This window comes from Calonectris borealis, chromosome 7 (genome assembly GCF_964195595.1).
Source record: "Calonectris borealis chromosome 7, bCalBor7.hap1.2, whole genome shotgun sequence".
NCBI lineage: Eukaryota > Metazoa > Chordata > Aves > Procellariiformes > Procellariidae > Calonectris > Calonectris borealis.
The window spans coordinates 10,948,075-10,965,821 of record NC_134318.1 but is presented as its reverse complement, the minus strand read 5'-3'; the positions used below and the strand labels follow the sequence as shown (position 1 = coordinate 10,965,821).

At 40.8% G+C, this 17,747-nt stretch overlaps 1 protein-coding gene across 1 annotated transcript in view; it reads right to left on the bottom strand.

Annotated features, from left to right (window-relative positions):
- Positions 1–17,747, bottom strand: part of ANK3 (ankyrin 3) — a 210,693-nt gene that overhangs the window by 120,400 nt on the left and 72,546 nt on the right. Inside the window, exon 8 of the mRNA XM_075154275.1 lies at positions 5,493–5,591. Within this exon, the coding sequence (XP_075010376.1) occupies positions 5,493–5,591 (99 nt within the window). The remainder of the gene's footprint in view (positions 1–5,492; positions 5,592–17,747) is intronic.

Below are 17,747 nucleotides of genomic sequence, written 5' to 3'. Positions count from 1 at the left end.
ACTCTCACCTTGCCCAGGCCTGCCCAGCTTGTGCCTATGGCTGATAAGGTTCCTGTGGCACAGGAGGTGGCAGGCAGTCATGCTTGGCCAGCTAGAGCTCACCGAGTCCACACAGCAGTCACCACCACCAGATGCATCACACAGTGTGACACAACATTACAATGTAAAGTAGGTGCTTGTTGCGACAGCTGATCTGTAGCTATTGTTAAGGTGATGTCAGGACTCCCACTGTAAAGAGCAAATACACTTGAAGACAGCTCATTTAGCTGCAGAGATCTTTTTTTGTATTCTGAAAAGACACCATCTATTCACCACACTTGGTTAATTGCTCTATGGCACTAAAAGTCATAAAGAAATGTGCAGAGGCAATCTGAAACACAGATCACAAAGATTTTGTTTAAAAAAAAAGAGAATCTGAGATTAAAAGAGACTGCTCTGAACTCAGCAAAACTTCACTGATTTTGTCAGGAGATTTTCTAGTTGCTTATTTACTGTTCATATAGACTATATTATGTGAAGCGTAAAATATATTACATGTATTAGGAAGCAAACTTGCCTTAATATGATAGCCTGCAATGGCTCAGAAAAACCATTACAAACAATTATGACAATAATCTGCAGATTAAGGACTCTCTAAGTATGCGCTGACATGATAAATCTTATCATCTGTATTATCTATCCCTCCAGAGAGCCTGAGAGCAGCTCCAGCAAAGCCAGGAGGACAATAGGAGTTCTGCTTTGGCACAAGCTTCCCGTTGCACACCCATCTCTGGGGCTGCTGCTCTTTCTTTAGCTTTTATTTCACATACACACACACACTCTCTCTAAATAAATGAGATCTAAGAGCTGTTTCTGGTCCCTGTTGAGACTTGGTTACCTGTGCAGCTTCCTGATCTTGTTACACTGGGGTCACAACTGGCTTGAGGTTAGCAGATGACGGTGCAGGCAGTTGAGCCTCCCTGCTGCAGTGTGTTTCCCTGCCACCACATGTGGCTCTAAGAGACCCCCAAGCACCACGGGTAAGAATGAACCAGCCTCCCTGCGCTCCCCAGCTACCCCTTTCCTGTCAATGCGCACCCCGGATTTCCCTCACACAATGGGATCCTCTGGGCTCTACCCCAAATCCATGGCAGCCTCAGTACCACAACTCTCACGTTAGCGAGCATCAGCTGCTAACCCAGTCTATGAGTGATGAAATTAAGCACAACACCCAATAAAAATTTTACTGTGATGCAAATATTCAGCAAGAGCTTGTCAGACTTTGAGCCAAATCCCAGAGCCTGTCCATGGCCGTGGCAGGAGTGTGCCAGGCACTCCACTCCCCTGAGCCGGAGGTAGAAGGCATGCTCCCCCCACGGGAGCAACTACTGCTGCCTCCAGGGTTTATCATCCCCATCGCTGCTTAGTGAGCTTCCGTGCCTGTGCTTCAGCCTAGCAGGATCTCATGGTCCCTCCATGCTCTAAGTCTCCTGAATTCTTCACTTCATTGGCACTATTGCAAACTGCCCCTTCCATACAATAGGGCAACAAATGAGGTTTGTTCTTCCTGCACATACAAAGTGCACTTATTGTGCCAAGTCGGTGTTATTCCTGTAGTTATTTTTTATCTTAATACATGTGGCTTTTCTGGAGCAGCTTATGTATGATCTGATGCATCTTAAAAGAGCGTACCCCACATGTTTTCATGCAGATAAGAGCTGCAAAATCAGTAGAATGAAGATTATAAACACTCATTGTTAATCCAGGCTAAAACATGATTTCTGCCTTCTTCAGACACAAATTCACTTTGGCATATACAGTATTAGACAGCCAAAGCAAATTGAGCTAATTTAATCAACCTCTCTAATTAAACTTCATTTTTTCAAGTCTTTTCTGGAAGAGAGAAAGTAATTAGGGCAACATTCAGTAAACACGTTACATGAGGCATTAATAGGTCTTTGCTTAGAATGTTAGTTAAAAACCTGAACAATAGAAGCTGCCCTGGATGGACAAAAGTAGCACATAGTTCTTGAGGAGTACCCTTAAGAATTCAGTACAAGGTCCCAAGTACCAGCTGCTAGACATCTTGCACAAAAAAAAAAGACAGAGAGAAGATAAACAGCTGGTTAAAATAAACAATGCAACATAAGCATGAACTAAAAGGAAAAAAAAAAGATGGCTGAGCCTCAAAATAGTTGTAAGACCACTTTTGGAAATAACTTCATATGCCCACACGTTACCTGAACTCCTAACTACAGTTTGCAGGTGTGCAACAATGTTTATGGTGCTCATAAAATCCTAGTCCTAATAAATATAGAGAAATTGGGAGCCCATGGATGACTTTTACAATAATTTCAACAGGATAAGGATTTAGCCCTTCACGTTAACCTTCTGTGCAGTACTTCAGCAGTGCAGTTTCCAGGACCATATGCCAGCAGCAAATGCAAATGCTCATGGAAATGACTAAGGAAAAGAAATCATTACCCCAACTCATTTAATGCTCAGGAAAGGCTTTATGTGAATTTATCTATAAAATGAGTATGTCTGTGAAAAGTAAAAATAGACATTATGTGGAGCATATTTCCAGAACCCCATACAGAGAGTGGATTGCAGGAACACATCACAAAACGACAGCTGAATAGCTAAATCTGTCCCATCTAAGAGTCAGAGCAGCGAATCCTGTCCCTGTTAGTTTGGTCAACACCACAAAACAGTATCTTCTGCATACTTATTTAAAGGTGAATTACAGACCTGATAAAGGAGAAAAAAAGGCCTAGGAATTTCTGCCTCTGAGCAAAAGAAACAAGCAATTTTCAAGAATTTTTGACCCTTCATATGGGTACAGAACCTTTGCCATTCACCTTTAAGGAGGTATTTTGTGTTCCATAACCAATGCTTACATTAAATAATGTCATGGTGTCCAAGACAAAAATTATTTTAATCAATCAAAAAAAAATCTGCTCATCTATTTAAAACCTCTTAAAAAAAAAAAAGAGAGGTCTCGCATTTATAAATCTGGTAATAGGAGCCTCACTTATTTTAACATGCAAACCCCATCTGTTTATCAAGTTATGTGTGCATTCAGCACCCGCACCTGCCCCTCACAGAACACCACCAGTCTGGGCTATGACTGAGCATCCAGCTGATAGGCATGAGTTGATACATGTATCAGAAAAGACAGCCTTGGCTGCTCTTTGCCTTTCAATACATTCAGCAGTGGGGATGCTGTTGTAAAAGGATATGACTGAAGTTTCTGTCATCTTGTATTTTCGTAAGGCCATTCTATATCTGGGACATTAAAAAAAGAATGGTGCTTAAAAACATGAAACGACTGCAAAGTTGACATACCTCAATTGTTCTGCCTTGGAAAACAACATCGGGTCAGGTAGGAATAAAAAGAGAGATTTTGCAGGAACATGTGTTATAACAGCTCACAGCAATTAATCTTTGCTATTGAATAAGAGAACTAGGCAGATACTCCTGAAACAATGTCCTTTTTTCACCTAGCACCACATACTCTCAGCCTTCTACTGCTTCTCCTATTGGTTTGTAAATCCTTCCTGATCTCTTCCCTTTTTTCGATCATGCAGCTGTCTGCTCGGTTCAGTGAGTCTCCTCGGCAGAGGCACATGCCGCCCAGACCACAGGCTGGTAAACCCTTGCCAGGATGAGTCAGTGCCGCCAGGAGCAAAACTTCCACTTAGTCACTAACTGCCAGAAAATGATGCCTCTGGTAATGCCAGAGAAGTGCAACGATGAGTGACGCATGTACAGCACAAGCAGGAGAAGTTATGCAAATCCATTCCGATTTATGGAGAGGACGGGTGTTTGGGGAAATAGGCAGTCTCTGGGGGAAGCCAGAAAAAACGAACCACCACTTCATGAACCACACTCATCCATTGCCTTTTGCCTCACCAGGAAGCCCTGCCAGACTCAGGAGCTGTTAATGCTTCTACCCTCTTCCTGGATCCTGTTTCTGCCCCAGCCTGTATTTTTAGTTACATAAAATTATGCTAATGTCTGACTCTGGAGCCTCTGATACAGAAAATGAAGCAGATCACGAATTTTCATAACTAAAAGAAAAGAACAAGCTGGACTCCAACTATATAAACTAGTGGTCCCCAACATTTTAGCTGCAGTGGGCCGTATAAATGTTTGCAGGGAGGAAGCAAATAGTCCCTTGCCACGTCCCTTTCTCCCTGCTCTGACCAAATGCACATCTGTCACGTCACCCTCCCTGGTGGCCCTCCCTGCCACATGGTAGGGCCATGCCCCTCAGCCTGGCAGCCCCCATGTAGCACGTAGGAGGCTGGTATTTTAGTCCAGAAATTATACCCACTGTTCACGTTATTCATGAAAGGTCATCTCTTCCATATTCCCCAATTAGAAAAACCAGAAACAATTTACAAAGAAATCATGAGTAACTTCTAAAGGTAAAATAAAAGAAGAACTAGAGAAAAACATGTGGAGAGAGTGAAGAGATGAGAAAATAAATTGACCTAGTTTCTGAATTTGCTACAGAAATAAAAAATATGTATGTGCCTCAACAAGCACTGCAGGAAATCTGAGAGACTGCTGAAACATTGGAAAACCAGACAGAAACCTGCAGATACAGTAATAACTGCAGAAAAAAAGATTCTTAGGTTATACCTTTGTTTTGTTTAAAATTATTCTAGTGGAAATTATACAGAATTATAAATGGAAGATGGATAGGTGATAAGCTAGTATTTCAAGAAAATGACAATTGTCAAAAAGTTACAGGCACACCTCCTGAAAGTTGCCTCACATGCACAGCAGCGTGTTGCAGACTGCCATAACAGCCCACAGCAGCACTAGTTCTAGGTTTACTTCCAAACATTTGAACCTTCCTCCTTCTCTTTTTGCCACTATGTAAGTAAATAAAATACCCCCAAACCCGTTTGATTGGGTTTTAACTACAGCTTTTAGATATAACAATATGCATTGAGCTTTTAAGTCACTCGGCAACTCAAGTGAGGTGTTGACCTGATGGAAACCATCACTACGCCCGGCACATCTGCTGACAAATCCCAGCCAGCAGCTAAGCACCCAGTCAGACAGGGGCTGAGCTGCATAAGACTCATCAGCAACATCACGCTCTGTGACGCTGCCCTGTGGATAATGAAAGGCAAACGCACACTGCAGTTCAAAGTTACTCTTTTAGCATTCAAATTCTGAAATATCTGAATTGAATTCTTGTCTTTCAGTATTTTCCTGTACATCCGCCTCTATGCCCAAGTAGCTAGAAGCAGCTCCTAATTAAATGCTCTACAGAGAACATAGAAAATTCTTGGTTCTGACCACACATAGTGTTTCACACACTGCTTTAAGAGATGTAAATTGTTAGCATCCTACTGCAACCATTTTATAAAACAGAAATGCAGTGCAGCTATGGTAGCCTGCCAGGAAGATGAATGACTTAAGCTGTACAGCAACTAACAGGTCGGAGGTCAGAATTCCACACACTCACTCACAGCATTCACATTTAAGCTTACCCTTGTTTTGGCATCAATTTTAGCTCCTCGATCAAGTAGGAGTTTGACCATATTTGCATTTCCCCTCTTTGATGCAACATGTAACGGCGTGATATCATTCTGCGGAAGAAAAAAAACTGAAAGTAAATATCCATATATCTTTCTTTCATGAACTCCATGATCAGTTTGCTCACAGAATGAATAATGCCCTATTTGCTAAAGCATAACACAGTTTTGTTTCCCTGGGAGCATGAAAGCAAAGAGAAGCTGTGTTTATCCACATATGTGAATTACTGGCCTGATACCTCGATATATATGTTATGAAGACAAACATTCAAGTTGTGGTTGGAGTTACAGGAAGATATGATCGTGCCTCAGTTCTTGGCTTTTGTATAGGAGTTAAATTTATGCAATTTTACTGACTAAACCCTAGCAATTTAATTCAGCTATGGTTGTTTCTGAGCATGTAATGATAAGGATTCATACCTCACATCTTCGTTGGCCTTGTAAGAGCCATGGAAAATAAATAAAGCCATTACATCTGTAGGTCTAATTCAAAAGCAACGAGATGCCAATGCTATTTTTTTCTGAACGTTATCAGCAAACTCTGAAAGCCTCGTAAGCACCTTCGTTTCAGTTACATCACTAATTTCATCTACCAAATTTGTTCCTCTAATCGACGTAATACTGTATTTCAAGTGAGACTGTAAATATGTGTATGTGCCTCCCTAAGTGGCGCCTGGCAGGCCAGCAGGATGCAGCGATGCTGCACGTCGAGGACAGTTACATAACCAACGCGTGCGCATACAAACACACTTTTTTAACAAGATGTAGCTAGGACGTTTCTTCATGCTCTGATGAATCCTTTATCTTGTGATGTATGAAGGCCACATCCTGTATATATTTGATTATATGGAGCCAAGTAAAAATAAAAGGATTTAAATAGAGCATGCAGCTAATGTATGAAGACAAATAGAATTTTAAAGAACATGTTTCTGTGTATTCAGGGCAGTGCAAACAGCTGGCTGCTTAAAACCAGCTTCCCTGTGACTGAGCAGAAAGCGGTAAATTTTAGTAAGCATGTGTCCTATGCCTGACTGAATCAGAAAGGCACCCATCGCCTTAAGTAGCTGGAGAGCGGTACAAGTGTCTTGCCTGGCCAACAGACCGTTTAATAGTGCTTCCTCAAAACTGCAGGTGAGTGGAGTGATAAAAAACCAGCACTGAAAAAAGATCCCCTCTCAGATGTGACAAGCTGACTCACAGCTTAATAATAATGCTGAGTACCTAATCCAGTATGCTACATTTTCATTTACACAAAATTTCACTACGAAGCTAACACACAGCTACTAGAAAGTACTAATTATTATTACAGAGGTAAAATACATTTTAGCAAGATGAAATGACAGAGTTTCTTTCTCCAACATTAAAGATCATTAGAGCATCCAAGGAACTACTATTCCAGGGTGGCTTCTCATTTCTTTAAAAAACGAAGTAAAAAAAAAAAAAAGATGCTTAACACATTAAACAAAGTATGCTATATCTAGTCCTCCCAGGGATGTAAAGCTGTGTGATTGCTTAACTTGCAGTTTGTGAGTTTGTTTTGAAAAAAGAATTAATTCTGTTTGACTGGCAGTTGACGTTGGATATAACATGAGGTCAGTATATTACTGACCTGTATCCTGTACAAAGAGGACAGAAAAAAGAGGGAATACACAACTATGAGGAGATACTTTCTGCTTTTCCTCTCTTCCCAGGAGGAAGATGTTTCCGAGGTCAAAGGGAGAAAGAGACATGAATTCTACTTTCCTGAGAAAAAAACAATAAAGGAAATTACTTTCACGTCTTCACTGCAGGTAATTTAGACTGAAGTATAACCTTTTTCTATTTGATGGGGTTGATGGGCAAAGAGGTTAATTTAGTCTAATAGACCTTAGTGCCCTGTTAATACATTACTACTAAGAATTTACTGTATCATACACAGACTAGAAAAAATGCCTTTTCTAAGCATCAACGAAGAAATGGAGGAGGAAGGGACAGCATTACAAAAGGTAGGAAAAATACCTATTAGAAGTCTGCTTCTCATTCATCTTGACACCAATCTAAACCAATCTAGTGCAGCACAGAGGAGGGTATAATCACGTAAGAATGTGCACTTTGGATCTAATTCTTTGCCAGTCCAATCGTTCAAAGCTCCTGTTGCCTTAAATGAAGGAGAGTTGATTCTAGAGTAGATGAATGAGCACCGGCAGATAAACACCTCAACTCCAAAAGATACGACTTCCACTTAGTAATTAAGGTTTAGGTCACACTGTTTGCTTGCAATAGGCAGGAAAAAAAAAAAAAATCCGTTTTCATGGTCAAAAAGGAGTCCTGTCCAAATGACCTTCATATTTCTGGTTAGTACTGAAACTATCAGACCTGTTCCCTGCGCAGTTGTCTCTCAGCTTCTGACAGGGGGCAAGCACACTGGCTGGGAATGTGGGGAAATTCTCCAGCACTTAATAAGGACTGAGCTTACTTCTGTAAGCTGGAGAGCTAGCAGTCCATCTTTCCTCCATTTTATCAAGTGTCTTTATGAAAAACATATAAATTTAATGTCTCTAGGATCTTGAAACCTTGAGTTACATTTGGTTGAAAATAGGCAGCAAGTTCACATTAGGAAGAAATGGATGGATAAAGAATGTGATCACTTCAGACACAGTTTGTTAGGAAAACCAACTACACACAGCTACCCTGAAACAAAGAATTGAGCAGGAGGAATCAAGCAAATGAAATTCTACATGCCCAGTGACATAGCTGTCCTTATGGATGATCAAACTCAGCTCCTCTTTCCTGTGAAGAGAGCATTGCAGCACTCACTCTCTGGGAAGGAGGACGCAGTTTTTGTCATACTCTACTAACCTTTTCAGTTCATAAAAAGAATTAAGAGACAAAAAAGGAAAAACATGTTTAGCCTCATTCAGCCTTAACAGCTCAGGGAAACATTGTGGGGAAATGAAGGGGAGAAAAGAGAGGGGGCAGGTTTCTATTCAGAATTTAATTTTGCCATTTAGCTATTTGAGCTTTTACTGGTAGAGAACAATATGAAATAATAATTCTGCTGGCTGAGAGTTCTGACTCCTAAACAGATGAAGAGATGCATTATGTGAATGCTTGAATAATTGCACACTGAAGCTTAGGGCAAGTCTTTGGTCAATACTGTGTTGTGCCAAGGCTTAAAGAATTATACCTAGACGCATCACACATGTGGCCCCTTCCCATCTCTCATCTGACAAGAAAGTGAACTGAGAAGTGAATAAACCTCAGACATCATCATTAATGTTTCTGATGACAAAACGTAAGGCAAGCAACTCAAAATCGAGTTGTTTGTACTTGTCACAAGAAACTAGAGATAAGAAATGCTTCATAATATGTGCAGCTTGGGTGTAGGTTATTAACACTAAAACTGTGGTATCAGCAAACAATATAGCCACCAAATGTAAGGTTCTGAATTCTTCAGTAAATCAACAGCATCTGCTGTCTTTTCAGTCTATATTTATCTTTTTGATCTTCTATAAATTTCTCCCTTTGTTCTTAAGATAGAATAGTAAATCAGGAAACTTTTGAAGATGTTTTCCTGCAGTAATAAAGCTGAAATGCCTTCAAAAAGTTGCCATTAAAAGATGTGGTTCAGATCTAAAATGTCTCTTGGAGTGCTTCTTGCCCTCACTGTTGAAATATCAAATGCTGGATAATGTCTCTGGTAGACCCCTCGACACTGAGATCCAACTTGCCATTCAACTTAAGAGTTAACAAATTCTACAGGGAGTATAAAACATAACTTGTGAGAATAGCAACCTAGATCTGTGCAATAAATGCTTGTAGGATTATGAACTAGCACATAGCCTTTCCTCTCCCCCTTGGCAGATTTCCTGAGGTATATGACGAAGTACTCTGAAACTGTATATAGCTCAATGTGTGACAGATTAGATGTGTGCAATTTTTTTCTATACCTCACAACATTGTGGATGGCTGTTTTCCCTTTATCTCTATCCATTGCCTTCTGCAGCCACCGCCCTCTCACACAGGGTCTGTGCCTTCCTTCGGAGTCTCACAACATCCAGAAATACGATGGGTGAAGAGTCACCTGCTTTTCCATTCAGTGGCTTTTCCTTGTGCCTGGTCAGAGGAAGCACTAAGCCCTTTCAGCTGCATCTCTCTATCTACAGCTTCACAAGAAAATTCAAAAAACTTTGAGTTATGCTGTGCTGAGCAATAAGCCACCTACATTTCCCATCTGAAATGAAATCAGCTCCCCTCTGACACATGGCATTATCCATCACAGTTCACCACAGTAGTCAGAATTACTCCATACCATTACAAATTAGCAACACAAATGGTTAGGAAGTCAGAAAAAAATAGGGAAAAACTTAAAATTGACAGAGTGCAAACACGGTACATCATGTAGTTTTATTTTAAGGAATTTAGAAAATGAAGAATTCCCCCTGGTTTCTGGTATCATATGCTGTCCTATGGGATTGCCTCCTTCTCCCATCAGACAGTCTGAGTTCACAAGCATAAGGATGCTAATAATCAACGAGAAAAGTAAATGTTTGCACTTACAGTATCATATTGGGCTCTGAAGTGTAACTTTAAAAAAAAGCACACAAAAAAAAGAGTAAACCCTTCCTAGTTATGTGCTGCATTGTTTTAAATGCTGATTGACTGGCAGATCATGTGAAAACCCATTGCCAGCGTTGTGGGGACTTGATATTTCTCCTTACTACCAATGAGAGAGCTTACCTCTACCTCTGAGCTCTCCTCCCAGGCCCTCAGTGGAGTGTAGTTTTAACCACAAAAATTTCACTTTTTAATCTTTAATTTAGAAAAAAAAAAAACCAAAACAAAACACCACAGTTTCTTTATCAAAATGTTCAGATTAATTTGGAATTTAGTAAGATTGTCCTTCTCAGTTCTCAAGTGAGAGAAGACTCTGGGAAGAGCTTAATATTGACAAAGTATGTGTGAATAAAACAGAAGCTGAAAATAGCCAGACTGCTAAAGCAAAAATTTTCCTGTACAGTCTGGAAAATCCCTCCATCATTAGGGGTTCTTAAGGAAAGAACATAATGTTGGTTGGTGGTTGTCATATACTAGAATTGTCATCAACACTGCATGGATATTACCACTATTACCAGTTCCTGAAGGTATGGGAAGATTGTGCTGTGTATGTGAAGATTGTCATATGCAACTATGCAGCTACATCAACATGTTGTGTATGAAAACACTCAATATTCTCTCCTTTTGTTATTTTTTCTGCTATTCAAAACTGGAGCTACAACATAGCAGAACCCCTGCAGAGAAAAGTCTTACATTTTAGCAGCAGTTATGGGGTTCACTGGTATAGGACTTTCAGAAATTAAAGAAATTATAGGTACAAACACAAACACACAATCAGATCTTTCCAGGAAACGTTGCAACAGTGCATAATTTTTCAGCTTTTTTCTTCTCTACTTAATAAAAGTCTTATATTGTGCTAATTTAGTTCTTGAATGCTTATATGCTTATCTTTCTTCAGGCTTGAGATGTATAAAATGAATCCTGGAAGAAAAGAAGGAAGAGTATAGCAAGGAGCTGTTATGGCAAACTACCACTAGGGAAATAAAAATACGTTTTTCTCTTATGTTACTGTCACTTACATATCGCCTGCTCTTTTTGATGGGCTAATGGCGTTCTGCTCCTCAGCCTCAGGGTCATTATTAATGCATGTTGTCCTCACACCACCCTCTCAAAATTACCAAATCCTTTCTCAACCTTCCAGTAAGCAAACTTTCTGCAGGCAAAGCCCACTCCCAGTGGAACTGAGATCTCCTCTAGAATAAGGAGTGCTGTGTATCAGGAACGCTGTTCACAGGGTTGGATGCAGTTTTATGGCACAGTGACTACCTCTTGTTTGCTTTGGTAAGAAAGATATGGGCAGAGGTCATCTTCATGTAGAGGATTCCCTTGCTACCTGAATCTTCTGACTTGCTCAAATACGAAGTGGATATGGGGGTCACAGAGGTTTCTTTCAGCCGTTGCTCTGGAAGCTGCAGAGAACAATTTCTTTTTTCCTTTCTAAACACTGTGCTCCTCAGAGACAGATGGAGCTTCAGAGGCATTTCCTCACCTGGGCTAGACAGATCTTTCCAGTGAAAGATCATCTCAGACAGAAGAACAATATCTGAGGACTCTGTGAGCCCCCAAAAGATAATTTTTTCCTAACTATAATTCCCAGAAAATACAGTTTATTCAAAGCACCTTCCTCACCTCCCTGGTCTGCATAGCAGCCTTGGAGAATCACTGATTTGCACTTTCTTGTTACTGAATTAGCACAGGGCAGCCTGGACATGCATATCCATCGCTGCTGGCCGGGAACTGCAGCAGATAAAACTGCCTGCCCTCCCTGTGCACTGCTCCCCGGGATGCCTGAGCAAAGCCGAAAGGGGAAAGGGCGGGCATTCTGCAGGGGTCTGATTTATACCAAAGAGCTTTCTTGCACACAATACCATAGATATAATCAGACTGCTAAGGAAACTGGTTTCTCATTTCTTCCAATGGCCATTACTTGCTTTAGCATGTGTCTGGATACACCTTTCCAAGTCCTAGATATCAAAGTGCAAGGCAGTCTAGAGCAAATTTGAAGGGAGCAGTAGAGATAAAGAAGAAGAAATCCCTCTGTGACCTGTCCTTTTCCTCCAGCACCCCACCTACTCTCAGGCTGAAGATGATTTGATTCTGGTAAAGAAAGTCAAGCCCATGGCCTGAAGCCCCTGCAACAGTGTCCAGCTCCAGAAGCAGCAGCTAGGATGGGAGCACAGCAGTTTTCACTACACATATGGTCACTGTATGCCAACAACAGGTGTCCTGAATTGAAAGCCCGGAACAGGAGAACCCACTTGGTGGATTTCACTTCTCCATACTAATCACTAGATTGGTAGTTCCAGAAGATGGGAAGTCAATATCAAAATTATTAAAACTCTAGGTTTAGATTAAAAGCAGATACAGTTTGATTCAAAGGCACAAGTGGCTGATGAACAATATTTTTCTTAAAATAACAGCAATTACTTTTTCCTGCTGAAAAATCTGATAAAATAGATTGACTTAAAGGTCTTCGGCCTTCTTTCAGTTTGTAACTAGGATTTATCCGCACCTTTCCAACATCAGGTGCCATTGCCAGCTAAGAGAGTGGTGCCTGGAATCCTTCAAAGCCCAGGTAGCGACTGCACTTACGTGTTAATCTGGCTAAGAAAGGAGACTGACTTCACCCTCAGTTACTCTTTATTCTCTTCTTCCACTTCTTTAGCCCATATGTGATTGCCTCCCAGTTAAGCAAGAGGGAAACATGGTGATGCAATGAAGATATTTCTTCAGCTTTGAAGGGTTTCAGAGAAGCATAGCTACACACGTGAAAATGTACTACAGAAAAAGGATGATGAATAGACATAAAATGCCTGTTACTTCTACAATGCATACCCTGCCAGTAATTGTGACAGGTTTATTGCTGAGTTTAAGCCCAAGAAGTCAAGCAATTTGGAACGAGTATTTTTCCTCCATTACAAAAGGGCAAACATCCAGCCCAATAAGGAGATCCTGTTTCACTTGGACTGAGGTTATGAAGGTTCTTGGAGCTGCCTTCCTGTAAATAGGTAGAATCAGGGGCATCACAAGCTGATTTACTGAAATTATCTCCATCCATCCCATAGGGAAATTTCCACGTTGTGCTATCTTCCCTGCACTTACAGCAAGGCTAGAGAAGAAAGCACAGACACAGAAGTGCTTACGCAGTTCAGTGGAAGAGCTGACATGAAATCAGTTGCTGGGCTGGAAGAGTACAAACCAAAAGCAGGTATATTCCCTCCCAGCCTCTACAGACACAGCAGGTACACAGACTACAGGCACGGCAACACCTGTAAGAGCTCCTGGAGTTATGCCTATTTTTCTTAGATGCAGTGAAAGAAGGGAACAAGGGAGTATATGAAGGCTGAGAGAGAGGCAGCTGTATACCGGCGGGGGTGAGGGGAGCAGCTGCTACTGCATATCACTGGGGACATCATTTACTTACAGTACAGCACCACTGCTCACCTCCTGCCTGCACACCGAGAGCCATCATCAAGCTCATGTCTTTCCCTGCCTTCATTGCTGGAACCTCTTTCTTCCCTCAAGCCTCTCAGAAACGCACTGAAAACACAGCAGCTGAAGAGATCTCCTTTGCCACAGGTCTGCCCTTCTTTTTCTTACATCCTTTCACCAGCTCCTCTTTTCACCACATTTATCCTTGTCCTTAAGGCTCTGCCTTCATCCTACATGTCCATTCACATTTTCTCCACCCTTTCCCACCTTCACTACACCAATGGTGAGAGCTGGCTATTTATCCTGCCCTCAGACATTTGTCTTCATGTTGCACCCTCCACACAAGCATCTTCTGTTGCCGTAATCTCCTGCTCTTGTTCAAATCTCTCCCCAGAATTTATACTTGCCTAAATAGTTTAAACATAAATTGAGAGATAGACAAGTAGTGTTGATTCATATTTAATTAACAAGAAAAAAGGAAAAATGGTTGATGGTTTGCAAAAGCACAAAGTGCATTTGACACCCCCATTCTACAGTTGGCTCTTTGTATTTCTGAAAGCTATAGTACATACACACAGTATGATTTTAATTGGGTTACAGCCTTTCCATATCTTTGCTCTGTTCTTTGTCTTAGATTATCAACAACTCAAATAAGGGCCCTTCCTCCAGAGAGGAGACAGCACATCATGGATATTGTTTGCAGAAATTAAAACGAGAGGCAATGAGGTGGCAGTGGCCAGGCTGTACCTCTGGGTCATTTTTAGTACCTGTTATACTAGGACCTCTACCTGTTTTGCAATTTAGGTAATCAAGGATCAAGCAAGGACTCTGTTACTTGGTGCTGATAATTGTACTTTACACTCAGCATACACTGTTGAGCACTCTGTTTGCCTAGAAATTCACTGCTCTACCAGAATCTTACTCATCTTTCTGTGAAGCGCTTTCATTACCCACAATCTGATAGGCACTACAGAACAAAATTCAACTCCATATTACTGTTATTTATGCTACAATTCCTTCTGTCACAGCTACTTGATCTAGATTTGCAACCACCATACAGTAGAGATGTGCTCTGCAAATGCCCCCACCCAGCTATCACAAGCACAAACAAGCCATTCAGTGCTCTGAGTCACAGCATCAGCCCACTGCTCTTTCAGGCTGATGTCATTGCGTCTGCACTTCCCCAGCTATCTGAGCAGTCTGCTCTCTCTGCCGATGACAACTAATGGAGGGAGAACCTGCAATTTCCAGATCTTGAAGAGGAGGGGAGAATGGCCTTATTACTTTGGATGTGCTCTCCATCAGTGCCCCTAATCCAGAAAAGAGCTGCTGAAGCCTAAGATTTATTATTTTATTAAAACAAGCATAGGCAGATGATATTTAGTGGTACTGGTACTAAATGCTGCTAATTGCTAATGTAATAGCATTGCTAATCCCTAATCTTGTTTCTGAGTGGGAAAGAGTTGACCCAAGACCCCATTCGTCTTCCTTGCTCTTGTGATTAGAGCCTATCAAATACTGAATGCCAAAGCTTATGACCGTTTTAAATGCCTTAATGCTCTAATTTGGTCAGTTTAAGGACTTGGAAATAAGATGTCAGCGTTATCAGTGAAAGCAAAGCACGCATACTTAAAAGCTTCCCAGAAACTTTTAACCCCCAAATCTACTCTTAGCTTGTGAACTTCATGTAGATCTAACCTGGGACCCATCTTTCACCGATAACATGAAATACATTTAGTGATGAATGTAATTTGGAAAACATCATTTGTGGGGAATATATGAGAGTTGATCCTTACTTTGATACTCAATTATCAGCTTTACCCAATATCTGCTAGTACTCTTCTCACCAGCGTTAGTAGGTACTGGATCATGCCTTATAACAAGGTCTTTTAGCTTTGAGGATTTATCTTCATTAATAAATCACCGAATGATGTTATGTTGAATGAATAGCGGCCAGCACCAACACTTTTCACTTGCACTCCTCCTTACAGTTCAAGGAAAACATTCTGGGTCTGTCTTTGTTCAAAATTTCTATTCCCGCTCTATCACACCCTCCACCAACTCCCCTTATTAATCACAGACAGACTCTAAAAAAGAACTGTTCATGTTTTTTGGGGGATCTTTAAATGTGAAAAGTCCTATAAGTAAAATAGTAGTTTCTAAGCTAAATAAACACTGTATTATTTTATTGTTTTCATGGGTTTGCAATGCTTATCATAAATACTTTGCTGCATGTAAATATGCTCCTTAACTATAGAAGCATTCAAGCTTTTAGATATAGAAACTATCTAAAGTAAAAGAAAATACTACAATCTGCTTTTTGCGATGTGACAAATGCTCTAAGCAATAGTATAGTGCATTTCCTCTTGTAAAAGTAATAAACACAACACATGATCAAAATCTCTGAAAAGGAGCTGCTGAATTATCCATGCCACATAATTCCCCTCATAAATATCATCTTGATTAATGTTGGGATTTTTTGCTTTTTCTACTTTAATGGAAAGGTTGCTCCAGAATCTCACTTATATTTAATATTAATTATTAAACAATTATCAATTAAATAATATTAATTATTAATACTTAACATTAAATACCTAAATTTCTAGACAGCATTTATTCATGGCCAGTTTATACCTATTTAATCTTATGTCAGCATTTGCCTTCAATTTGAATGCCTCTTGCTCCCTCGAGTTTCTCTCCCTCTTGTCCTAGGGACCACTACCACATCTTCATCCTTTGTTTTGGTAAGGTTTGGTAAGCCTCAGTTTGTTTTGTTTCGTTTTGGTGTTTTGTTTGGTTTGGTGGTTTTTTGGGGATTTTTTTTTGGATGGTTGGTTTTTGGTTTGAGTTTTTTGTTGTGGGGGGTTGGGTTTTTTTTTTGATGTGGTTTTTTGTTTGTGGGGGTTGGTTTTGGGTGGGTTTTTTTCATTGTTCTTTTTTCCCCTGTATCAGAAATACCTTGGAATGACATGAAATCACATTTCCTTTTTTGGGCTTTTTTTTTTTAACCATATCACACACACGACCCAGTGAACAACTAATATACACAGGTCCTCCTCTTTCTTCGTTGGTAGATTGTTGGAGAAACCAACAGGAGAAATAAGTGTATTCTTTAGCCAAGAGTTTGATCTGTTTTCCACTATGATTTTCAACACATTTCCATGTGCTGTTGCACTCTTCCTGTACTGACAACCATTCATGGTTGTGTGTCAGCCAAAATTCCATAGGCATCCTCTTATTCATACAGCCCAAGCCAAGTGAAGAAGTTAATGAGCAAACAAATTTTTAAGAACTTCGGTAGGAAGTTGTAGCTCCAGCATTTTCCAATACTAACCTATTTTGAATGTTAGCCCCTTTTCTATTTATCTTTATGTCCCTAATCACTATCCCTGCTTTTCCCTTCTTGAAGCCTTGCATACTCCCATGGCACCTACTCAGCTTTCTGCCCACGTCCTCTCTACCCTACCATTCTCTAGCCCTCCATCCTGGCTCATTAACTTTTGTGTTACATCTGCATTTGCCTTTCTTTTGTCTCTGGTCTCGTGCCTGCACAATCTCTTTCCTTGCCCTTCATATTGCTGTATCCCTGTCCATATACATGTCTTTATTTTCCCGCTCTCCCAACTATATATAACTTTCCTCTGTCATTTTCTGTCCTTTACACTTCTCCTCCTTACATTTTGTTGTTCCCACATCCTCCCTACTCTGACCACACTCCTTCACTCTAATATTATAATACTCTTTGGTCTTCTGACAGACCCGACCCTTGACAGCAGATATGGTCAAACTTTGGCCCGGGCTATGAGATGAGGCCCTGCTGGCACCAGGCTTGCAGAGCAGTCCATCTGCCTGTGGGAGGATGGACCCACTCCCCAAGCAAGAAGGCACAGCTGAAGCCACCGGTCAGCTGCTTCCCACCCAGCGCAGAGTGAACCAAGGGGACACCAGGAAAGCCCTGATGTCCATTCCAAAATACCATTTCTCTCCTGACTCCCGATACTTTTTCATACATCTGACAGGAACTACCCTGTCACTGCCTGGGCTGTGTCGTGACTTTGGTGCACAACTTATAGGATCAGGAGGGTTAGTTCCCCCACTCTACCATGGCTTCTGCCATACAGGTCCCCTCCATTTCTATACCTCATTTCATTTGCTACCTCTCTAGTTTCTCAGATCTCCTTT